The sequence below is a fragment of the Girardinichthys multiradiatus genome, chromosome 15, assembly GCF_021462225.1.
Source record: "Girardinichthys multiradiatus isolate DD_20200921_A chromosome 15, DD_fGirMul_XY1, whole genome shotgun sequence".
Lineage (NCBI taxonomy): Eukaryota > Metazoa > Chordata > Actinopteri > Cyprinodontiformes > Goodeidae > Girardinichthys > Girardinichthys multiradiatus.
Window position 1 is genome coordinate 5,129,089 of NC_061808.1, and position 26,237 is coordinate 5,155,325.

Below are 26,237 nucleotides of genomic sequence, written 5' to 3' on the forward strand. Positions count from 1 at the left end.
CTCGTGTCTTAACTGGATTTATATCCAGGCTTTGACTAGGCCACTCTTTTTCTGTGGCCACCCAAATATGGACCTGCTGCTGTGCTTAGGGTACTTGTCCTGCTGCATGACTCAAACAGGCATGAGCTTAAGGTCACAAACTGAAGGTCTTCTACAGGATTTTCTGCAGAAAGAGCAGAACTTATAAATCTTACAATTATGGCAAGTTGTCCAGGTCCTGAAGCAGCAAAGCACTGAATGTGTGTGTAATATTCTAGTTCTGAAAGAACATTATGTCATCAGTCCACAGCATATTTCACAAAAACATAATGAACTCTTAGGGATCATCAAGATGTTCTTTGGAAAATGTGAGACAGGTCTTTATGTTGTTTTTGGTCACGGATGGCTTTGTCCTTGGAAATCCCACATAGATGCCATCTTTGGCAGTCTCTCTTTCTTATCGTTGAATCATGAACTCATGGCATTCCCTTGGCCCAATACTTGTGCTAGATGGACGCGTCACTGCCAAGGACTACCGAACCATTCTTGAGGACCATGTGCATCCAATGGTTCAAACATTGTATCCTGAAGGCGGTGCCGTGTATCAGGATGACAATGCACCAATACACACAGAAAGACTGGTGAAAGATTGGTTTGATGAACATGAAAGTGAAGTTGAACATCTCCCATGGCCTGCACAGTCACCAGATCTAAATATTATTGAGACACTTTGGGGGGTTTTGGAGGAGCGAATCAGGAAACGTTTTCCTCCACCAGTATCACGTAGTGACCTGGCCACTATCCTGCAAGAAGAATGGCTGAAAATCCCTCTGACCACTGTGCAGGACTTGTATATGTCATTCCCAAGACGAATTGACGCTGTATTGGCCGTAAAAGGAGGCCCTACACCATACTAATAAATTATTGTGGTCAGTTTCATTGTCCAACCCCTGTAGATTTGGATAGCTTTCTTTCCTTAACTGCTTTCTGCATTTACTCAGGTTATATTTGTCTAAAATTAAAATTTGTTTGGTGAGATGTTTAATAGTGACAACAACATGGAGATCTATGGACGGAAAAACATGTTTGTAATGCACTGCAAAGCCATTCCAGCCTGGAAACTTCAGGAAATTGCTCGGCAGAGGTTTATCTGGGTTTTATGGATGGATGGATGGATCATATTTAGTTTAAAGTATGAATATAGGACCAAAAACAGTTCAATTTAACACCACACTAAGTTTACAGTTTTAGATCATTTAATACATGTGAAAGAAAGGATGAAGTCTACTGATCCTTCAAACTTATTACCCAGCTGTCTGCCTGTATCTACATGTTCAGCTACTGTCATAAAGGCACATATATCTCCTTATTCTGGAATACCCTGGAAAAAGTGACATAATTCGTCTAAACTTAGAAACATCTCCAGATGGCCTGCTGCATTACCTGTTGGCCATTACAACTGTCCCAGACAGTTTCAGCTCCATAAACACATATGACTCATTCGAGCCCAGCAGTTAACTCAGCAGTCTGGTTGTAAACAGCTTCACCTGAACAAATCTGGAGATGCTAATGACAAAAACAATAGTTGAAACTCCTGGAGCCTTGCAGGGGTCATTGTAAGACATAAGGAAGACTTGTCTTATTTTTCCCTTAAATATCTCTCAAATTCAGTGGTAAAGGTTTCATATTTCACTTCTCCCGCTCTGTGTCTCCTCTTCTCAGTGTTCATTAAGCAAATCTAGCAGGAAATTTGGTCCAGTTTTTAATTTAATTGCCTCTTTTCTGTAAAGGATCCACAATTCTTGGCAGGAGGACTTGACAAAATGTTCTGCATTATTCAACCGGCTTAGTTGACTTCTGTTATCGCTGACGTTGTCTTACGTCAGCAGATGATGGAGGAATTTCACAAAAAGTTTGGTTGAAGCAGTGGTTTTATTTTTGTCTCTTGGAGTAAAGAATGTGACACTGAGAGGATACTCTTGGAATAAATCACTACAATATAATTTACTATAATGTTTAAGATTATTTAATAAATGTGGATGAAAGGATGAAGTCTAGCTGACAACCATAAAAAGAAGCGAAATTACAAGTTAAAACCATCCCATTTATTTTAATCCACAGAGATAAGGGAGCTTCTTGTGTTTTGTGCCAACATCTCTGCTTTTTTTTTTTTTTTTACCAGTGACTCATTCTTCTTCTATTCTAGAGTGAAAGTGACAAACCTACCCCAATGATGACTTCAATATCACTTGCAGCAACTGTCTGATAAATCTGAGGTGCTTCTTCAAAAGTAACTTCTGCAGGTTTCTTTTCAAGCATTTGTAAAATAATTTAAAAGGGTAAAAAAATTGTTACTCATTTAAATTATGATAATTTCGCAGAATATGCACTATATTTGCTGGACAACAATAGAAAATGTTAAACTTTAAATCTTAATAATAAAGACGAGATTTTTCAATTAAATAACATAACATTTAAATCAGTTCCAGAAAGCACCTTGAAACTTTCATTAGTTCCCTTTTCTTTACTTTTCCAGCACATTTCCAGCTGCATCTGTTTAAAATGAGCAAACATGTTTTAATGAAAATTTATTAACTTTGTGTTGGAAAAAGGAGGGGACTTCAAGAGAGGTAAATCATTAAATTAGTGGTGAACATCCCAGATATGTTTTTTGTTTTATAAATTAGTTGCTATAATTTTATGGCTTTTGTGAATTTTCTTCAATGAAAATACCAAGATTACTGCAAACACTGAGCCTGCATCACAACACTGCATGTCAGCAGCCTGCAAACCTGCAGTAAGTTAAAGTAATACCGCCCTCTACTGGTTTCCACTCAAAACGTTTCCAGCACCATTCACTGAAGTTGTGCAAAAAGCCTTAAAATAGATTCAATTTATTTTAAAGCCACATAATCTCACACATAATAATTTTGAAAAGTCCAACCTTTAATTTGATTATGCTCATTCAGTGACGGGGGAAAAAATAATTGTAATTATGACTCACAAATATCACAATTACTGGAACCCCTAATAAGTCCTGTAAAATAAATTTAACAGAAGCATTTTTTGAATTCTTGTTTTAATTTTAAAAGTTGATCAGAGTTTCAAGAATCTTTTAATTAGTAATACACAATTTCCTTTTAACACATTTTTACAAAAGGTGCCAATAAGTGCGGCTGGCATTGGAATGCATTCAGATTCAGCTAATCCCATAATTTGTCATAAATATCTAAGGAAGCCCAGATGATTGCTTTGACTCACTGTTGTTGTTTTTTTTTTTGTCTTTTCATTTTATTTGCTTCGGGCTGAAATAAATATTTCAAAAAGGAAAAGGTCCACTCTAAATAAGTCACAAGGTTTTGTTCTTTCTTTGTGTTTATGCAAAAATAATTAAATACTTTTAAATATTTGAAAATAGATTGAAAAAGAAGTGGTCCTGTAAAAAGTGGCAACAGAAAGCTTAAAAAACAGCTGAAGATATTTTTAAATTGTCGATCTTTTTCGGAAATTCTAAATTTAAAGACTGTATGTATGTGAACCTGTTTCTATGTAATTAATTCAGAGATTTATCCTGATATGAACTGGATGAAAACAGCAAAGTTCAATGAAGTGAAAAGACCATTAAACATTAGTTTTGCTCTATGACGCCATCTACTGTTGGGTTGGATGCATCTTCTTTCTTGATGGCACCAAATAAAGGACTAAAAAAGTTCTCGTTCTTTTAGAAGGTTATAATAAACGCAATTTCTGTAAAAACTGCAACATTATTTCTACATATGTTTAAAACAGACACAGAAAAATGCATAAAAACCCACCATGAAACATTGAACATCTGTTTGAAATGATTAACTTAGTATTGTTCAGCAATACTTTCTGCATTCATAACATTAAAGGAATTTTGTTATAGTTTAAGTTATTTCCTTTTGTGTCAGCTCAGATAACAAAACCTGCCATCAACTAAATTCCCGTTTGAATAGCTCGTCCAGAATTGAATTAACGTGGACCAGAAATAAATAGAAATCATGGCACTTTTCAGTCACACAAAGCAGCCATTCAAACTAAATAATTTCCTTTATAGTAACATTCATTTTGTCACCAACAAACAGTCAGAAGCAGTTTTAACAACCAAAAACACACAAAGTATGAGCTAATCAACAGAATGCAGTGGGGTAAGTAGACAGAGCTGCTAATGGGATTACATGACTATTTATAGGCTTCAGAGAAAGCTCAACACACTGACTCTCATTCATGGCTCGGATGTCAGGCTTACTCCCATCATCTCAGAACACCACTGTCCTCCTCATACTGGGAAGAAGAAACAATGGCAGCATAAAATCACGTCGTTCCGACAGACAGAATCATGTGTTTAACATTTCAATAAATACATTTGTTCCCATGTAAATATGCAGCGTCACCTGCGGAAAACATTCAACTTTTACATCTACATATTCCTTTTTAATTCTCGGTAGATGTCCTAAAGTAGTGGCAAATGAGTTTCCTAATATTCCTTAGCAGTAATTGAAGGATTGTTGTACTATTTCACAAGTAAAAATAAACTAATATTAATGCAGTAAGTCATGATGAAAAATTCTCCACACAGAATCAGAAGTTTAATGTTTCCGTCTATTTTTTAAGTATCTTTCTTCAGTATTTTTGAAGTATCAGCAGCAGAGTAATTTTGTTGTAATATTAAAGTGTATGAGTTTTCATCCATTCATCAACTTTCTATATCAGCTCATCCATGTACGGTCGTGGGGGGCCCAGAGGTCACTGGGTGAGAGACGGGTTGCACACTGGACAGATCCCGAGTCCATCACACACACACACACTCTTGTTTTGCTATATGTAGTGAGGACCATGTGTTGACTCCCATTGGCTTCCATTGATTTTCAGTCATTTTCAACCCTTTCTCTGCCCTAACCCTGACAATAACCCTAAACCTAACCATTACCAGTGCATGCCTAACTCTAACCTTAACCTAAAGTCAATTCATACCTTAGTCCTAAACCTAACCGTTAGCGAAATAGGTCGTGAGGACCAGCAAAATGTCCTCACTTTGGTACAAACGGTCCTCAATTTGATGGTGAAATCGGGAAAATGGTTCTCACTGTGATGCCAAGACAGGAACACACACACACACACACACACACACACACATATTCCTGAGGGTAGAGTAACCAATTAACCTAACAGCACCTGGAGATAACGCGCAAAAAGAATGTTTTTATGGTCAAGAAAGTTTCATTAATGGACAAAGAACCAGACAGAAAATTAGAAAATCCCCCTTTTTTATTTAGTTGAATTTCATCACAGTTATTATGTACAAGGATGAAATATTTTTTAACTTCTTTTTGCTCTTAAGAAATGCGTCACATCTAGTAGATTGTTTAACCAGCCAACTAAAAAAAATAATTCGTTTCCTGGAAGCACATTAGCTCCACATACATTTAGTGTTTTTAGCAAACAGGGTAGAGTTTGAATCACTGAACTCTGATTCTGTGATTCAAAGCAAACACAATGACTTCAGCCCAACTTCACCATTATTTGTCACACACTCGGTGTTTGCAGCATAAATAACAACAAAAATGCGTTTACACAGTTAAATCACGTAATAAACCTTGTTCAGTACCAACATATCATTTTGGCCAGACATTCTGTTGTATGTGTAGCTTACTTTGGTCAAATAAAAGGTTTTTCTGGATTCCTTACATGTAGAGTTAAGTTCAGACTCGGTGTGTTAAAATAATTGACATGGAATCATTCTTTCAGTTATGGCCATTAATAAAAACAAATAATCAGTTCATGTTTGCAGACTGAAAAACGTGATGCAGATATTTTTATCTGACCTGCTTTAATGAGCTGTTTGCGAATCCCAAAAATGCTGCTACAGGCAGCTCTGCATTGGTTTAATATGAAGTCTGAGTTGCGGGGAGAAAATGAGCTTACAGGATCTGCAGTCTATTCTGGGTGAGAGAAAACAGGTTAAAGTGTTGTCTATTTAAACTTAAAATTAGCTTCTGAGTGATTTATGTCAGTGATTCACAACCTTTATTTCCCTTCCACTTTGCACACCAACTATTGAATATAAATGGCAAGAAAAGAGTCAAATTTCTATTTAAGCATTTTCCATATAAGTATGGAAAGTAAAATACAGCAGTTGTATCCATTCATCGTGGATGCATTGACTGGGAAGTATGGAAGTTTGACATGGATAATGTGAGGGGAAAACTGTCCTTCAAAGTGTAACCAGAATCATAATTTTAAGAATCTAGAAAAACAATGAGCCCAAGGCTACATGTTTTAGTGAAAAGCAAATGGTTGTTCTTCCACCTACACAGAATAATACCGCAGGAGTCTAATCAGAACCAAGATGAATGAGATTGTGGTCAGCAATGTGTTTGCAGATATGTGGAGCAGACAGAGGAATTCAATACAAGCCGAATTATGTTTACATGTAAAACCATCCGTGCAATAATTTGTCTTATGGGCGACGGCGTCTCAGTGGGAAGAGTAGTAGCTGTTGGTTCGATTCCAGTTTCGTCCTGCCATATATCAAGGTGCCCACGGGCAAGGCACTCAACCCCATGCTGCCCAACAATCTGTGTATCAGTGTATGAATGAGTGCGACTGGGAGAATGTGGCTCTAGTGTAAAACGCTTTGAGGGGTCAGTATGACTAGAAAAGGCGCTTTAGACGTTCAGTCCATTTAATTATTCTCAACTTCTAATGTGGGCTACGGTGAATGATTTTTGATCCATAATGACAAGTTTAATTTAACATTTCTGCACCAGTCATATACAGAAATATGCTTTATAAGCTACGAGTAAACTCTGGTAAAAACCTAAACTTATTTCTTCTTAAAGCAAGTTTCAGACAGACACACAGAGCTGCCAGAATCCTAATCTGCTGCTCAAGATTGGACATTTTTCTAACTTTGTTCTCTAGTTCGCTCATAATAAATCTTCTGAAGTTTCGATCTGACTGGAAGGGGTGATTTTGTCGATAGTTATTCTGTTTTAGTACTAAATTCATATTTCTATGGCTCAAACAGAACTGTTGTGGTGGTCGTAAGGTTGAGAATCACTGATCTGATCTGATCTTTAAAATAAATGGAAGCGAGATGTTTCTTTCTAGAATCTCCTTTCTAAAACAGAAGATCTAACTTTGCTCAACACTGTTTTAGATATACTTTCGTCAATATATCCTCATGTCTGCAAACTATCAAGCAAGGTTAGAAAAATCTTCCAAATGAAGCTTTTCAAACAAAGGTCCAGTTTGGGTGTTACCTGCTGGACTTTGACTCTAAACTATGCAGAGGTGGTATTCAGCTTATTTTAAACAAATAAATGAGTCAACATTTAGTTTAATGAGAAGAACCAAGATTACTTAAAGAGTTGGTAGCACCTAACGTTGATTTGAAGGAAATAACTCAGCCTTGCTTTTAAAAGTGAGTCTAGAATAAGGTTGACTTGTGACACTGAGACAACAGGTGCTTCGTTGTCAGCCTGAGTAGAGAAGAGTAAAACCTAAAGCAGTTTCATCTGGTTGCTTTCCAAAACCAAAGAGTTACTGATTTAATATAATCATTCTCCGCTCATCCTGAGCAAACTAGTAAAAGAAATGCAGCATTTCCCCCAAATAAAAAAAAAATAAATCAAAAAGCCTGACAAAGAAAGTCTGTGTAATCAGAAAGCACCAGTTAACTCCACAACAGAACTTTAGTGTTTTAGTGAAAACGTAATAAAAACTGAAAAATTATAGGTCAGTCAATTGTAGCTTTGCCTAACATAAAAGAAGCAAAAATTATTCACAACGGCCCTAAAGACAAGTTTGCTTAGTCCGGTCTAACGATCTAAAATGAACAAAAAGCTGAGCATGATTGTGTCAGTGTAGAAAACGTATCCAGGGGCTGAATTTATTTAGTAAATTCCCTATAGGTTTGCAGACGGGAAGAGAAAAGGCTGTGTAAGTTACCACAAAAGGAGATGAAGCCTGTTTTAGCTCTCATTATAAATTCACATAAACTGGATTATTTTCTGCACAGCATTCCAGGAACATTCTGCAAATCTTCATTTCTTAATCGACTTTATCGCTGCTAAAATTATTCTTCAAGGCACACCACTGTTAGTGTCAAGCCAGTAGGTAAAGGTTTAGAGATCTCCATCCTGAATGATAGTTAAGCATCAGGGAGGATGCAATAAAAAGACAAATAATGTAGGACATAATGGATAAATCAGTTTGAATGCAAGGGCTTAAATATTTAAATAAAAATGTGTTGGTTACTTGCCAATGACTGATTTATAATGATCAAATAAATAGAGTAAATTCTGCAAAAAGAAGCCCTGGTTCAATTAGATGCGGAGACAGCACTCCAATCTTAGTGAATCTGGATATGAGGTCACTGATAGTCTCTTAAGCACAGCAGGGATGCAAGATGTAAAAAAAATAACCTGCAAAGACAAATGATAAGAAATGGAAACAGACCAATCACAAGAGGTGCACAGACCCAGCTGGTGGAGTAAATAGCGGATTGTTTTCATCCTGGCTAGCTACAAAATGATGTTTGGTTTGAACTTTCACATAATGTAAATGAGCATGAGGGTAACTTCAAAACACTGAATATACCGTATCTTCCTCCAGTCCATCAGAGCTCCATGGTTTGGCATCGGTCACTGCACGTTACACAGGGGGTTGCTCGTTTTCTTTAAGCACACAGTGACATTAGGGCTGGTATGAGTGTGCACTTGTGCACATGCTGCGTTTCACCACAGTATGCAGGGAAAAGCCGAGTAGTTTGTTAGTGTTCTGTGGTTTAGGTTTCCATGCAGTACGGACACAAGGGCATGCAACGGAAAACAAAAGAATGAATGCATGCTGATGAAGGAAGTCTTCATTCTCCCAGTAACAGCTCTTCATCTTGGCTCAGACGTTTAGCATCAGACCATGAAATGTAGTGGGATCCTCAAGAGATCAGCAGTTTCTAGAGGAGACAAAGAAGTCTGGTTTTTTTAACCCACAATAGTCACAACAGCGAGTGTTAGTGGGTGCTAGTGGAAGCTGATGCAACAATAACTGGTGGAAATTGTTCACACGAATAAGAAGGGAGGAAGAAAATGATTCCACGTCCTTATTTAAGTCTCAACGCTTCGTTTCTGCCGAGCAGCTGGATTTCTATGATGTTTGGCATTGAATTTATCATCAACCTTATATTCCAAAGGTAATAAAAGCAAGTTATGTGGGGGATATGTAAAAAAACAATAAAAAAGTCCTCCAGCTGATGACCAAATGTATCTCAAATCAAAAAGGAGGTAAAAAGCAATAAATTACCCCTCCACATCTCCATCTTATGTCATCCCTAGCAGTCAGAAATGGGATGATAAGAGGGACTCGGATGGAGTTTTGGCGTAACAGACATTTCAGAAACCAGATGAGAGGGGAACTTGATGGATGGTTGTTAGCTACGTTCGATAGTTGGTTGGAGATAGTGCCCAACTTTCAGAGCGTCGCCATCGGCTTGGCTGATTTCCATGTGGTTCCATGGAGGCAGCCACGAGCATTTAGGTGTTGCCGCCTTGCAGGTTTGCTTGGGTGCATCAGGTAGGTCAAGGTGGGTCAGAACAGGGGAGGAGATCTGGACTGGCTGGTAACTTTGGGCTGGCTTTTCTCTGGCTTGCTCACAGCAGTCAGATGTAGCTGGATCATAGTAGGGCCTCGAAAGGCTAAAGAACGAGGAAACAATTAAAATAGAGGTAACATTAGTTTGAAAATGATGAATGCTTGTGATCATCAACAAACAGCTCCATAATCTTAGGCAATGTCTCACAAAACCTTCAAACTTGGTCAAGTTAGATGCACAAAATTCAATACGTATTACTGGGGTTTATGTGACTGGACAACACAAAGTAAATGGTAAAATAGATAAATGGTTTTCACAATTTTTCACAAATTAGAAATCTGAAAAGCTTTTCAACTCCCTTTAGTCTGAAATCCCTGAATAAAAACAGTTGTAACAAACCTACTTGATTAAATAGAGTCTGCCCGCTTGTAATTTAATCTCGTTAGAAATCTGTGAAGACCTCAGGGGTTTGTTAGAGAACATTACTGAACAACCAGCAGCATGAAGATCAAGGAACACACCAGCTAGTTCTGGAGATGTTTAAAGCAGAGATAGGGTCTAAAAAAAAAACTTTGAACATCTCACAAAGATCTGTTCAATCCATCATCTGGACTTGGAGAGAGGATGGACCGACTGCAATCCCACCAAAACATGGCTGCCCCTTTTAACTTACAGGCTGGGCAAGGAGGGTATTAATCAGAGATGAAGCTAAGGGGCCTATTTGTAACTCTGGAGGAGTTGCAGAGATTAATAGCTCAGGTTAGACAACAATTGTTGTGTTATTCACAAATCTGACCTCAGAGGAAGAGCAGCAAAGAAAAAGTCCTTACTTAAAGAAAGTTATATTTGCCACTATTCATGTAAGGGACACGGCAAACCTGGAAGAACGGGAATATAAAAGAGCAAAGTGGAACCTGCTGCCTGTGGCTGAAACCTAACACTGACATCTTCCTGAACAAGCATTCCTCCATGATGAAACATGGTGGTGATGGCATCATGCTATAGGGATGCATCCTTTCAGGAGTGATGGGGAAGATAAAAAGAAAACTTGTTAGAGCCTGAGAAAGACGACTGCAGAATAACAACCTTAAATATACCGTCAGACCTACAAATGAGTGATTCAGATCAAAACATGTTCATGCATTAGAATGGCCTAGTCAAAGTACAGCCCTAAATCCAAGTAAGGATCTGTGGCAAAACTTGAAAATTGGTGTTAAAAGATGCCCACCATTCAATCTGACAGAGCTTGAGCTACTTTGCAAAGAAAAAAGGACAAAAATGCCAGTATCTATATGTTCAACTCTAATAAAGACATACCCTAAAAGACTTGCAACTTTAACTGCTAAAAGACGTTTCTACAAAGTACCTTTCATTAGGGGACTGTAAACCATATTTCTATTTGTAAAAAAAAAAGAAAATGATTTATCCATTTGTTTTTACATTTTACTCAATTATAAGCCAGTCTGCATTGTTCATTTTTTATAAAATCTCAATAAAGTGCTTTAGCGTTGGGGGTTGTAACGAGAAAGTTCAGACATGCTGAGCTGTCATCAGATTATAGGCGGTTCATTCAAACTGCTGAGGCTAACTGAAATCTGTTACTGACTTTTAGTCAGGAAAACAAAAACACCATCTTACCTTCCTGGGTTAGCTTGTTGACACTGAATCACACGATCACTTTCCTGTAAGAAAACGTCAGTAACACAAAATGTAATCACTGACATATCAGAGGTCAAGAAATCTGCCCAATAGGTAAAAAAACAAAAGACAAATCTTTCCCTTAAAACATAAACAGGTTCGATTTTAAAAAGCAGACAAATGGATAAAGAAAATGTTAAAAGTGCTGAGCAATGCAAGCGATTACTTTTCCCATTTTTCATTCCAGTGAGTATTTGGTTCAGATCACTGGACAACATCTGGATCTCTCACTTTGATGCCAGAATGCTGGAACTGTCTCATGCATTGTGCGTGTAGCACAGTCACACACAGGTGATGTGTTAATGTAGACAGCATGAAGACACATACATGTACAAAACGACAGGAACATGATGATAGTTGGGGTTAATATGGGACAGCGGTTAAATGGAAAACCAGAGGAGTTTGCTGCGGATCAGTAGCAGAAGCCGCATATGCAGCCGGTCAAGAAGCTGACATGCAACACTGAGGATGATGAGGATTTTTTGTGTAAAAAAACACGAAACAAACAGAAAACAACGGGGCACATAGATTAGACGAGGCGGCTCTTACGAGTCATTTAGACTCTTGTAAGCTGTCTCTGGGGTTTTCTTCCCCTGGTGTGTTGGCTGATGAAGACGACTGGGGCTCAGGTGGGGGCATGGGTAAAGGCAGGGGGATGGGCTTACTTTGTTCCTCTGGGGTTTCTGGACCCAGATCAGATACTGGCTGGATTATGATTACAGTGGTACCTGTTGGATTGGAGCAGGAAAACCTTAAAGTGCATGTCCATTTTAAATGAAGCAGCTTACTGTAGTTTAACATGACCACTAGACTTTGGTCTCCATGGCCCTGTCCCAATACCCGCACTTCCACCCTTGTGTCCCTGAATTGTGCGTTCCCATTGATGGTTCGAGTGCGTAGTGTGACCCAATTATCCAGAGTGGTTCTTAGCCCCGCCCCCTTTGTGTCCCACATCCGCCCTTCGGCGAAGCCCGCATCGAAGCGGACTTCGCCGAAGTATATTACCCACAATTCACTGCTTCAGATGACGTTCTGAGCAAAAACCAATCACAACCGTCAACGTAAACCAGCCATCAAATCAAAATAATAAGAACTGCGTAAAATTTAGACAGCAAGCCGACAAATATATTTTTTTACTGGTTTTCCAGGCTCAACATTGTAAGAAACCACTGGGTTCAGAGTGAGTCTGGGCAGTCAGCATAACACTGAAGTTACCTTTCAAACAAACACTGGCACAGCGGGAGTCTGGTGTATAAGCCTCCGTTGCTTCCTGCACTTTCTTCTCCTCAAAACAATTGCTTGTTGCAGTTTTAAATAGTTTTTTTTAGCAGCAAGACTGTGGAAACAGCGCCGGTTCCCGCCCTTTTTGATGTTGCAGTTACGGTGCAGAGGTGCAAGTCGATGACGTAACCTCTACTGTCCCAATTCTCCAATTTTGCAGCTTGTAACCTGCGCACTTCAACCCCTACATGCACTTGTACAAAGTAAACACTTCATAGAAGGGCGTAGAGTGGGAATTGGGATAGGGCCCATTACTCACATACTGATAGAGTCACTCCTAAACTGCTGTTAAATTACATTTAATATGCTTTTTAACAGATGTACATACCAAACGATAATTTTAATCCTAAAGTTGCATCATGCACTAAGTTTTGTTTAATATCTGGCTTACAGAAAATCAAATATCGGCAGCTGAAATTAACCAGCATGTAACCCTTCTATTATTCTCACACTGTGATGTAAACCTGAATTAAACACAGCGCCCTCCACACTTATTGGCATTTATCGGAACAATGTTTACATTTATTTATTATTGAATAATTTGTGAATATTCATTCAGGAGGCTTTGGGGTGCTACAATTATTGGCAGCTCAATACTCTCCAAAATGGGCCAGAAGGACCCATGTTTATCTAGTGACACCAATGAGCAAGTTGGCCAGGGAGGAAAAGAAAATACAAACAGTCCAGATGAAACGGTCTTAAAAAAAGACAGCTTCATGCCCATGTAAGGTGGAAGATCTGTGATGCTGTGGGCCTGCTTCTCTTCCAAACACCCTGGGAGGCTTGTTACTTTGCATGGCATCAGTGGCCGTTTTAAATACAAGGACATTTTAACTAAGAATCTAGAAGCCTTTGTTAAAAAACTGAAAATGGGTTTTCACTGGGACGATCAGCAGGATCCTGATCAGAGACCAAATCAACATAGAAATGGTTCATTAGACCCAGAATCAACCTCCCTCCATATCCATCTCAGTCCACTGACCTACATCCTAGAGACAAATGAATAAATGTACGTTTTAAGGATTTAATATTTCACAAATATTCGGTGCAAGATTATAACACTCCCATGATACAGAACTAAAAATGGGTGCCTATAGATGTGAAGGGTGCTGTGTTTTACTTCTGAGCCCATTCAAGTTGTGTGTCTGGCTCCGTGATGAGAAATCCATTTTTTCAAACATAGCAGTGACCTAAAAAGAAGTAGTTGTCATATTTTGACTCATATGACATGGAAAAATAATCGGTTTGTAAATTAAATATACGCAAACAGAATCCTTAGGTGTTAAACCAAAAAGCTTACACTTCTACTAAAACTTAATGTATTTAATCTTTTATAAACAGTTTAACTTGTTTATTTTGCAACATTTTCGTTTCAAAATGAAGATTTAAATGACCACTGCCAGAATCGATGTTTATTTGACATTGAATCTTTAATTGATGTCAAATAAAGTGTCATTAATGTACACAGACAGCTGCAACCTAACCCCCTGTCTGTCTGTGCAAATAAGACCAAGTTTTCCTACAAGCATCAAAATATATCAACATTAAAGCATTTAAGCACCGTGTTTTACAATATAAACAATATCAGTTCTGATCCAGAACTACATCATACTCTGACAGCACAGAGCACTCACCTCCGTCCTGATCTGCTCTGATTTGAGCCTCCAGGTCTTCAGGGTCAACATATTGGTAGTTTTCGTCATCGTCGGGGGGTTTGCACTTCCCGCAGCAGAAACAGCAACAGCAGCAACAGCAGCAGCAGGTAAAAAGTGTGCAGCACAGCACCAGACTCTGCAGGGATTAACATGCAGACAGATTTTTCTTAGCCATGTGACAGCCGACAGGGAGGTCTCACACAATTTAATCTTCATCTCTAAACTGTTGACCGAATGGTGAGGATTTTCCCCTCCTTCTCAATCCTGTCAGACAGATTACATGTGATTCTACAGTCAATCAGAGCAGCTGGCACATTTAGGTACCATGAATGCGTTTGTCATCTAAGAAAACAATTCAAAAAAAAAAAAAACAGACAGGAAATCTTGTCATTTGTTTCTGAAGCAAAATAAAATACAATGTTTCACATCATAACATTTACTGCAGAAAACTTCCAAGACATTAATACAACTACAGCAACATAATCAAGGGCTTAATCACCTCTGGCAATGTCAATAAAATCCAGCATCATATGTTTCACAGGGACACCATATCTGCTGCACATCTGTTTACATTACATGGTATTACACGGTGCAGACGCTGTTGATAGGTCAGCTTTAATCTAGATTTTTTGGCAGGAAGACAACCATCTATGACTGCATCCTGACGATGAACCAGAGGCCAGCGTTAGGCTTTTCTCCTATGTTGACTCTAAAGCCGCTGGTATACACCAGGAAAATAAAAGGAGGCACGAAGAGTTAAAAACTGTAGCTCCAGTGGTTAGAGCTGCATTTATGGATTCATTAAAAATGTGCTTTCTTTGTTTAAATATTTCTCCTAAAATAAAAACGACTACGAAAACAAGAAGGATAATCACTAAGCTGCTGCTCAGTTTACTTAAAAACTAAATAACTGCTGATTTTGATCCAGAGTGAAATTCAATGACAGACCGTTTTTAACTTTAGATAACCAAACCAAATAAAGTCTTCAAATACCATCTCTGAATGTCTGTAACTGTAGATTTTATGTCAGTAAATGCATAGATGCTGTCCCACTCTGAATAGGTTTTAACATCTGTGTTTTTCACATCCATATTTTCAGCTTTACAATCCTGTGGAAATGCTGTGAATTCAGGAATATAAACAAACTGACATTGCTCACCTTAAACCACCATTTGGACATGAGGAAGTAGTATTTGACACTTTCCTCCCCAAACTGTTCGGATACGTAAAGGCCCATGGAGCCATACTCGTCGTAAATCCTTCTTTTGTTCTCATCGTTTAAAATAGAGTTGGCATTGTTAATCTCCTTAAACTTCTCCGCTGCATCTGGGTTGTCTGGGTTCTTGTCCGGATGGTACTTCAGCGCTAGTTTTCTAAATGGAGAGAAAGGGTATTCACACATATCACACAGTGCTTATTCTAGGGTTTCTAAGCTTGCAGACGTCATAAGACCAGTCACACCCCCACCAAACAAACTCCTGACAGACATCATCTTAATAACGTGTTACAGATCAATAAAAAAAATAATAAAAATGAACAGATTTAAAGTAGATTTGTACAAAAACAAACTCCTTACACTTCAAAGCCCAAACACGAACCAAGTGAAGTTATAATATTAAGACGTGATGACGATCTCTGTGTCATTAAATCCTGATGCAACCCCTGAGGCATTTGGTCAGACCCACGTTTGGTTGTAAAATATATTTATTTTAAAAATAAAACCTCTTTATGTCAAAAAATTACTTTAGGACAACCAGTAATGTTTATGTTCATTTTCTAATTTTTATTTTAATAATTATTTATAATTGTTTTGTTATTATATTTTACTTCAGTGTGAATCTACATGCCTCCATTAGCCTGTCACTTTGCTGCTGGTGCATCTGAATTTCCCCACTGAAGGACAATAAAGAATATTTCTATTCTATTCTAGCTGAATGGAACAACTAATGAATTCCCCATAAAAAACGAAATGTATTCTTCACATTTTTCCAAAACAATTAATTCTTTAATGAAAGTAACTTTCAGAGACAGAATAATGCTGTTAAATATGGCAGGAAAAAGAAAATCTTGCTTATGTGTTTAAGGAAACACTCGGCAGAAGTACAGGGTGAATGGGCCTACTACCTGGCAGCTAGAACTCTGTATATACAAGTAAATTATTCAGATTACCACACATTCAGACAGCTTACCTGTATGCTTTCTTAATTTCTTCAGCTGAAGCTCCTTTCTCGAGGCCTAGCACCTTATATACGCTCTCCCCGGAGGTGGACATCTTTCTTTGGGGACGGGCAGAATTCTGTTCAGCCATGGCTCACCTCTACATAAAAACCAAACAACAAACAAGCATTCAAATAAAATAATGAGGTGATTATGCATCATATAACACAGAACAGAGAACAGTTACAAAAGTCTTAACTCTGAAAGAGATGCAGAGGCCAATCAGAAACAATTTCTAGTCACCTTTATTCACCAAAATAGCAGACCTGAAACAAACACTATGAAACTGAAATGAGGGCTGCAATAACTTTCTTGAAAGAAATGGATTTAAACATGAATCTTGTTTGTCATTCTGAGGTTTTATGCTTCCCTTTTAACCTACTTGGTTATCATAAATGCAGCTTCATTGTTTTGCAGGTTTATTATTGAATGCTGTTGTTATTTTGATCATGGATGAGAAATAAACAGCTTACTTTACTCTGCCTCTTGTAAAGTCAAAGACGCTTATGGAAGCTGGTTGCTTTGCGGGTTGTTCCGTAAACCCCAGTTTCAGGTAAGAAACAAGCCCTGCTAGGAGCTTTTGTACAGATGATTTAAAACAGTTTTCTATCATTTAATCATAGTCCATGGTAAAGACATGTAGCTGAACGATTTCTCAAAAATATCGGACTTATCTTGGTTCGTCGAGGGGTTCATAATCTGTCATTATTCATTAAATAAAAGCATCAACTGCCCCAAACAGAGTACATATTCCCAACCAACAGGTGATGGGTCTAATACTTTGTTTTTAAAAACATGTATACAGCCTGAGAAATAAAGTGATACATAAAGGTTAAGTACTTGGTTACAAAATGGAATAAGGCCACGTCAAACGGGGTTATGAGCTGGCGAGGGGGGTGCATTGAGCTGGAGACAGACATTAAATTCTTCAGTATTGCCTCAACAATCAAATATTTAGGATTTGTATTCATTACATCCAACAGGTCACTGTACTTCTTGTCCATCTTTATAAGCTCCATCATCAGTCACACTGTCATCTCTTTGAATTGTACTACATTTAACTAGCACACATAATGAAGAAGAAAATAAAGTTCAGTGGCAGAACGTAGTAATCCTTTGTGAGCAAACCACTGGGAAGATGACTGAAACCATGTAACTTCTTCTTCACAGGAAAACTCATTAACAAAGACTTTTTACTGAACAACTACACGCCACAAAGGGATTCCTGGTCAATCATGGCAACTGTACAAACCAGCACATCTATTACTCAGCCATACAGGCCCTTCTCAAAATATTAGCATATTGTGATAAAGTTCATTATTTTCCATAATGTCATGATGAAAATTTAACATTCATATATTTTAGATTCATTGCACACTAACTGAAATATTTCAGGTCTTTTATTGTCTTAATACGGTCGGATGAAATATGCTAATTTTGTGAGATAGAAATTTTGGGTTTTCATGAGCTGTATGCCAAAATCATCCGTATTAAGACAATAAAAGACCTGAAATATTTCAGTTAGTGTGCAATGAATGTAAAATATATGAATGTTAAATTTTCATCATGACATTATGGAAAATAATCAACTTTATCACAATATGCTAATTTTTTGAGAAGGACCTGTACAAGTAATGCTACAGCGGTCATTGACTAAAGAAGATTACATTTTGCTGATCTAACAGATTACCCATCCAAGTCTACGTCAGAGAGGGCCAACAACCTGGTCAGAGTCTGACTGGACAGCTTTACACAGATGAAACAACAAACCCACCTACCCACACTCTCACACACACTCTCTCTCTCACACACACACACACACTAGAGGAAAATGTTCTGCCTGGAGGAGAACAAAAAAAAAAAAAACATAAAAATCAAACAATCCTAATCGATGTCTTGATCAGAAATTTACTACAAAATCACTCAGATAAGAGAGATTTGCAAAATAGCTCTAACTCAGACACAAATCTGATAACTCATCGCAGCCATTCATCGGAGCATAATATGACATTAGCTGGTAAATTGGTCATGTTATCTACCATTACCTTCAGTAAGCTGCTTAAGAGAACTACCACTCGGCGCTTAGTTTATCAAAAGTGAGTGGCATTCTTTTAGCTTGTGCATCATAACCTTTAACAAGCGAGGGAAAATTGTAGAAGCCTTCTTTCAGCCCGCTGTAAGGCAATGAACAGCAAGAGGTGGGTGAGGGGCAGTTCTGCATTACTCAGTACTACATATTGCTGCAGAAAACTTAACTGGCTAAGGCTCCTTAAAGCTTTCAAAAGTAATTTAGTATAATATGAAAAAATATATCGGTTCATATTTTTTCTGACCAATTGTTTAAATGTCAGTCTCTTATGAGACACAGCAATGATTTCTTTTTATAAAAAGATAGATATTCATTACATTAACATGAACTGACTTTTATGTATGTCTATTAAACAGTAGGTAAAATGATTGTAACTTGTTTGAATTGCAGCAAATGAGTGTTTTACTGCACAGCAAAACATCTTACTTTAGACAAGGCTTTTACTGAAATCAAACCAGCAGCTTTAGAATGTCTTTCATAGAGAAACTGCAGTGTTTCTGCTCAGGAAGATGACTGCCCTATTCATTAGTTTTTGTACAATGAGATCAGTTACGCATTTACTAGGAAAATTATCTGAATGATTCCATCTCCAGCACAATAAAAAGCAGCTTTGCTTCTTTTGTCTGTCATCTAATTAGTTAAGAGCCTCACACTGTTTACATCCCTTTCACAACTGCACCAGATGGTCCTTTCACTCAGTAGTTTCACATTCTGACCCTAAAAATGGGTCACTGGGAATGATTAAAGTCAATTCCTGGTTTTTATAAACAGAGAAACCTCAGAGGAGCCCTAGAATGACAGCAAAACATAAGATATATTTATCTTTCAACATTTACTATACCTGCCATGTCACACTTTTATATATTCGTAACTAAGCTGCAGTGAGAAAGCAAATAAATAATTCTGTCTCTTAAAGTATAAAATTTAAACATGAAAACATGGAATATTGGAAGTTACATAACACAATGCAGTTTTTACCACTCAGTAAGAGGAACATACGTTGTTTACAGGGTATGCAGGAATATATCATGTTCCTATTAACTGGAGCTAAAAGACTTCACTCTCGATGAATTTACTGTTTATCATCATCACAGATTTCAGTTTTTGTAAACATTTCTGAGATCCGAGACAGCAGTGTGCTCTAAACCAACCGTCCAACAACAGCAATAAAAAGAGCTGAAGCCAAGTCAGGTTCTGGACTGAACTAAATCTAAATCATAAAGGAGATAACTGAAGACATGTTTTTCCCAAAATGTTAGAAACACCACAGGTCCAGATGGCGTATCTGCCGGAGCCAAGATAGTTGATGTAAATACTTCACCAAACAGGCGGCTCTAACTGCTTTAGACTGGCACACATGGACATGAGAAATAAAATCAAGACTTTCTGTGGAACATTAACATTTTTGATCACTCATTCAGCTGCACACTAAAGCTATTGATCAGGTATCACTGAGCCAGCTCTATTAGAATAATGGAGCAACTGCAGTCTTTCTGATTCAACTTCTCAAAAAGGCCCGTATTTATACAAAAGCAATGCTGCTTGGGTAGAAAACTAATACTGATGATGTAGATTACAGATAGATCTTATCCAACCGATCATTGTTATTTCATCCTTTTATTACTTTTCTATACGATGCCATATTGGAATGTATGAACCTGACTGTTGTGAAGTACCTTGAGACAACATGTGTTGTGAATATATAAATAAAACTGAATTGAATTGAATATTTTGCTTTATAGAAAAATGTAAATAGAGGAATCCACACACAAGATATTTATTCAACCGAGTAAAACAATGGAATCACTGTAATATTTTAACAAACTGCTTATTAAGAGCACATATTTACATGATGATTTTTAAAATCCCCTCATTATACGTTTTCCCTAATGAACAAAAGATAACAAAGATAACACAGAGAGCTTTTAAAAAAAAGTTTTTAACAGCAGAAAAACCTAAAAGCAGCATATATCAGTTTACAGCCAACTCAAAGCTGACTGAGGAAAGATCACATGAAGACTGCAGGCTACCGCTCTTCCTAAGATCTTACTCTGTGAAAACAGCCTCTTGCAACACTTAGTCCAAAAATAACAATCTTTATAGTCAAAAATATCTCTGGGAGATGCGTGACAAACGAACTGCGACACCAACAACCAGCTCCTAGCAAAAGGAACGTAAAACAAACAATTAGTGTAACCATATCAAACAAAAATTAACAAATCTACTTTCGTTTGTGGTGCTTCTACGTAACACAAGAGTTAAAAGCAAGGAGCTGGACATATATCTATAATCATTAGCCTCAGAACTGTTTCATCTAAGATTTTGAGCAAAATTGTGCTTTTATGAATGAAATCTGAAAAATGTAAATACCCAATGAGTAGCCAACAATTTACTCTTCCTTAAAGAAGTTGGTAAATCACTTATAAAACTGAAAGAAATGAACAGAACTGCATGAAAACATAATGTATTGAAAGCCTGAAATAATTTACTGTGGATAATTGCATTTATAAAATAAAGAGACTATAAAGTTTGGAGTGTCTGCAGATCACTATATAAAGAAGCGTTCCAGTTGGTCAGCTCTTTGATGGGAAAAAAACCCCATACCAGATAATACACTGCTGCGTTGTTCAACAGAGCTACTGGTGCAACACCACTTAGAAACCTTGTTATATGAGAGTATTAAAGAAAAGCACAATTCATTTTAACAGATTTATTACACGCAAGGTAGGAAGACAAATATCTGTAAATCGCATAACTGAATGCTAGCATGGAAGAGCGGCTGAATTTAGAGTTGAAGTCAGGTGAATTCTGTCAGCCAAGTCGATGAATTTAGAAACGACCGCATTATGTTATATAAGTTAGTTCTCTTAAAAAGGTCCTAACACTAAGGTTATACACGCGCAGGAACATCTCCCTTCTAAAACATGTTCATCACCCAAACTTTGACAAATCAACGGCTAAATAACGTACTGTTTGGAACAGTGAGTGACAAAAATATCCAGATGGTTTGAAAGGTAACTTTTTATTTTATTTTAGGGACTTTTATATTTAACAAGACAATAAAGATAAAAAGTAGCAAGTAAGCCATACTCATTCCAATTTCTGCATGTTTTAGCATTACTGCCAGCTCCACCAGACGGGCCAGAATCGAAGCAGTGCTCTTAATGCTGCCCTGAGCAAACAAAGAACCAATCAAACGTTGGTAACTTCCATGCAGTACGGTGCAGAGGTTTATACAGTCACATATATCTTTATTCTTTTATTCCATGCCTCCAGAACTTTGAAACTGGTTCTCCAGACTTTCTGAAGATCATTTAACATTTTTCATAAAGCCCCCCTCCACCCAATCTATATTAAACCGGTTCTGCCATTTAACTTTAACTGTCAAGTTCTACTGTCTACTTGCCAATCCATCCAGCAGTCACCTACTGCCTTCATGTTAATAACATCAAATATACATAGGTTTTAAGATGAAGAGAAAAAATAGGACAAGCTTGGAAATGAACTGTGTACTATTCAATCCCCAATCAGCAGTTTAAATGTTTAGTCCATAGTAAAAAACTGTTTGATGAAATTGCAGCTACTGAAACACAGCATTTAGAAAATCCTTCCTGTACTTCATAGGGTTGCAAAATAATATTGTTCAAACTACAAAGTTTGCAGAGATTCTGATCTTTTCGGATTTTATCAGGCATCCAGATTTTGTCTAAAATATAATCAGCATCAAATTTCTAGTTCTGTGCTTTCTAACCATTATGGTGCTGACACAAATATTAGGAAAAAATCAAGGGAAAGACTAAACAATATTCTACTTTGCTAAGTAAATTCAGTGTCAGGTACGTGGGTGTAACCCAATAGTTACTTGTTCATTAATAATATCATATGGCTTAGTGTTTTCGGTGTATATTTTTCACGTGATTTTGTTTTGCCGTCCTTGTTGAGGTGACCACTGAGTTTCTCTGCCATCTATACTATAGTACCCAGGCTCTAAGTCCTACTGTGTTTCATGTTTTCCTGTTGCAACACGTGGGGTAATGTTGTTGGGGTCTGCAGAAGACTGTTAATGACTCATTCAGGTAAATCCTCTGGTGTCGAACCAGGGGAACATTAAGAACATACAGGGGACCATGGATAATTCTCCTTGCTATGCGTCCTTTTTGTTTGTGCCATTCTCCTGCTGTGTGCAAGCTTCTTGTCCCCTCTAAGCTCCACTCCAATGGCAAACACATTTGTTTTTTTGTTTTACATATTTAAAACTCCTCTGCAGAGTGACTGGGCACTCCCTTAGAAATAGGGTTAGGAGCTCGGCCATCTTTGAGGAGCTCGGAGTGGAACCGCTGCTGCTCCACATCGAGAGGAGTCAGTTGAGGTGGCTCGGGCATCTGTTTTGGATGCCTTCTGGACGCCTCCCCCAGGAGGTTCTCCAAACACGTCCCACCGGGAGGAGGCCCAGGACATGCTGGAGGGACTGTTTCTCAGCTGGCCTGGGAACACCTTGGGCTTACCCCAGAGGAGCTGTCTGGGGAGAGGGAAGTCTGGGCATCTCTGCTTAATCTTCTGCCCCCGCAACATGGTCCCGAATAAGCTGAAGACGACGACGATATTTAAAATTTAGAAGGCCTCCAAGTCTTCACAAGCCTTTCAGGTCCTCTGAAGTCTAGAGAATTGGCGTGAGGACCAAATAGTTAACATCTGGATCTGTAATGCTTAGGTGAGGCCCTGGTTCCACACTCTACCTGGTTTTGATATGGAGCTTCCGTTCTAATTTAATAAAAGTTTTATCTCGGTACATATTGATAGGTCTGATGCTTTTATCAGCTTATTTATTACTTTACTCACCAAAAAATATTTTTAAAATACTCTTGAAAAAACAAGTGTATGTCTGGGAATTTTAATGACGTGAATGAACACTATTACTGGCCCCATAAAGCTTCGGGTGAAGTCTCACACAGGCTTTCAAATGCCAGAGAACACAACCTAAAATAAATTACATTTATTTGCAATAACATTTTCGATTTGCTTTGAAAGTCAATTTCTAGTAAAAGAAAACACTAAGCAACACATATTTACTGTGCTGACAAAAAAGAAATTGCTAACCTCCTCACTGTCACGAACTGTAAAAAATGACACTATATTAACGTGAACAAGGAAAAAATACAAATAAATACAAAACTGGCCTGCAGATATTGGCTACTGTAACAGCTGCAGAAATAAAAGTTTATATGTCAAAAATGTTATGCAAAGAAAGTTATGCGTGGAGTAATAATCCTCAACATTACAGACACAAAAAATAATCAGTTTTCCAAATCTTTAAAAGGTCTTTATGAGGTTGTGAGCTGGATAGTCACACATTCTGGTGAGAAGTTAGCTTGTTAGGCATCATTTATCGAACAGAAACATGCTGTGGTACAAACAATAAGACCTGGCTGCTGTTTTGGAATAATGAAATGCCGTTTAATTCCGTCTGTTTGTCCTTGTGGAGCTCTAATCCTTTGCTAATCCGCCTGCAAAGGAAAAACTCCTTTCTATTTTACACCTCACCATTCATAAATGTACCATTTTGAATAGCGTAACCACAGCACCTTTTCTACTTATTTAGCACATATTTATCGGGTTTCTAAGCCATGTAAAGCGGCTTGTTACGTTGACTCAAGCTGTTAACAGACGCAACTTTGAAAACGCCCATATTCACGTAACTCTGCTGCTACGCTATGTTTCTTAAAAACCATATGATTTAGTTTATGTATATATATATATATATATATATATATTTTTTTTTTTAAAGCTTTAAAATCGTACAATTCCATAAAGGCTTCGCCAGTTTGAGCCGTTAGCTAACGGTAAGCTAGCTAGTAACGTCCAAGCAAATAAAAAAAGCCTCACCTTGAGTAAACTGAACACTGTGTTTCTCGCTGTAAGCTTAGCTGGACCATAGAGGCATCCAGTTTAATGTACTAAACGGCAGTTAACGGGTCAGAAACACGGTTCCGTTATCCCGGTGAGCAAGGGAGTGACAGACCGATACTTGCTGGGCGGCTGCGCTCACCGGGTCGCTCCTCCTTCCAGGAAATAAAAGGATGTGGAGTGATGCGTTCAAGGCCCAAATCCGTTCACCAGAAAAAAAAAAAGTTGATCATGCAATATATAGAGATCAAAAACTTTATTTGGACTCTTCTGTCTTGGAAAAAAAAATTTATTGTTACCTTAAGCCCAGAGCAATGTTACAGACTAATTTTAAGGATTTATTTAGAGTAATAATTAGAAATATATTGTTATATTAAACTGTAAACATAAGATATCCGACAGTGGCTCATGTTATGAACGTATGAAGTTCAATTAAGTTACATTACAAATATTTTTCTGCTGAGTCATAACCGACAGTTGTAGATAATAAGATGTTTTTTCCAGCAGTTCTGAATGCTCCATTGTTCCCCGTTTTGTAACCCAGTGGGCACCAAAGCTTGGATCAGAAGCTCACCGTGGGTCGTGAAAATTTAGGTCAAGATGATCTCAAACAATAAATAGGTCTAATTTTTGCCATATCTGTTACGAGGTGATTTTGGTCACAAAATTTGCTTTTTTAAAATTTAACCTTGAGGATAATAGTCTCTCCCAAACTGCCATTAACCCATTTGTGTACAAGATGAGGTTAATATCATTGAAAAGGTCTTTTTTAGCCTACTAGTGACAGTCACTTTTATTTGCTCAGTTTTAAATACAGTTTCATATTTTTCACCAACTCTGATGATTTTCTACTTTGAAAACTGGTAATTTTGCCAAACCTGATATACAGGTCCTTCTCAAAATATTAGCATATTGTGATAAAGTTCATTATTTTCCATAATGTAATGATGAAAATTTAACATTCATATTTTTTAGATTCATTGCACACTAACTGAAATATTTCAGGTCTTTTATTTTCTTAATACGGATGATTGTGGCATACAGCTCATGAAAACCCAAAATTCCTATCTCACAAAATTAGCATATCATTAAAAGGGTCTCTAAACGAGCTATGAATCTAATCATCTGAATCAACGAGTTAACTCTAAACACCTGCAAAAGATTCCTGAGGCCTTTAAAACTCCCAGCCTGGTTCATCACTCAAAACCCCAATCATGGGTAAGACTGCCGACCTGACTGCTGTCCAGAAGGCCACTATTGACACCCTCAAGCAAGAGGGTAAGACACAGAAAGAAATTTCTGAACGAATAGGCTGTTCCCAGAGTGCTGTATCAAGGCACCTCAGTGGGAAGTCTGTGGGAAGGAAAAAGTGTGGCAGAAAATGCTGCACAACGAGAAGAGGTGACCGGACCCTGAGGAAGATTGTGGAGAAGGGCCGATTCCAGACCTTGGGGGACCTGTGGAAGCAGTGGACTGAGTCTGGAGTAGAAACATCCAGAGCCACCGTGCACAAGCGTGTGCAGGAAATGGGCTACAGGTGCCGCATTCTCCAGGTCAAGCCACTTTTGAACCAGAAACAGCGGCAGAAGCGCCTGACCTGGGCTACAGAGAAGCAGCACTGGACTGTTGCTCAGTGGTCCAAAGTACTTTTTACGGATGAAAGCAAATTCTGCATGTCATTCGGAAATCAAGGTGACAGAGTCTGGAGGAAGACTGGGGAGAAGGAAATACCAAAATGCCAGAAGTCCAGTGTCAAGTACCCACAGTCAGTGATGGTCTGGGGTGCCGTGTCAGCTGC

The 26,237-nt window shown here is 37.9% G+C and overlaps 1 protein-coding gene across 4 annotated transcripts; it reads right to left on the minus strand.

Moving 5' to 3' along the window:
- Positions 1–5,250: 5,250 nt before the first annotated feature.
- Positions 5,251–24,617, minus strand: dnajc5ga (DnaJ (Hsp40) homolog, subfamily C, member 5 gamma a). 4 transcript variants are annotated; one of them, XR_007041802.1, is made up of 7 exons: positions 24,419–24,617; positions 16,419–16,546; positions 15,389–15,602; positions 14,209–14,365; positions 13,695–13,764; positions 11,234–11,277; positions 5,251–9,698 (listed from the first exon to the last, which is right to left on the minus strand). XR_007041802.1 is itself a non-coding variant. In XM_047388156.1 (7 exons), exons 2-6 carry the CDS (start codon positions 16,535–16,537, stop codon positions 11,270–11,272), a joined length of 561 nt encoding a protein of 186 aa, XP_047244112.1. In that variant the 5' UTR covers positions 16,538–16,546; positions 24,419–24,617; the 3' UTR covers positions 5,251–9,698; positions 11,234–11,269. The 4 variants fall into 4 exon arrangements, 3 of the variants coding, with proteins under 3 accessions (XP_047244112.1, XP_047244111.1, XP_047244113.1); XM_047388156.1 differs by lacking the exon at positions 13,695–13,764 and adding an exon at positions 11,959–12,021; XM_047388155.1 differs by lacking the exon at positions 13,695–13,764 and adding an exon at positions 11,843–12,021.
- Positions 24,618–26,237: the final 1,620 nt, after the last annotated feature.

Bases quoted from the DNA above. Each gene is read 5' to 3' on its own strand.
- dnajc5ga (XM_047388155.1), bottom strand. From the start codon at position 16,537: ATGGCTGAACAGAATTCTGCCCGTCCCCAAAGAAAGATGTCCACCTCC. The intron at 14,366-15,388 runs GTGAGCAATGTC...TAATCCCTGCAG, and splicing joins TGTCCAAATGGTGGTTTAAG to AGTCTGGTGCTGTGCTGCAC. The intron at 12,022-14,208 runs GTGAGTGCTCTG...CCAATCCAACAG, and splicing joins CAGAGCAGATCAGGACGGAG to GTACCACTGTAATCATAATC.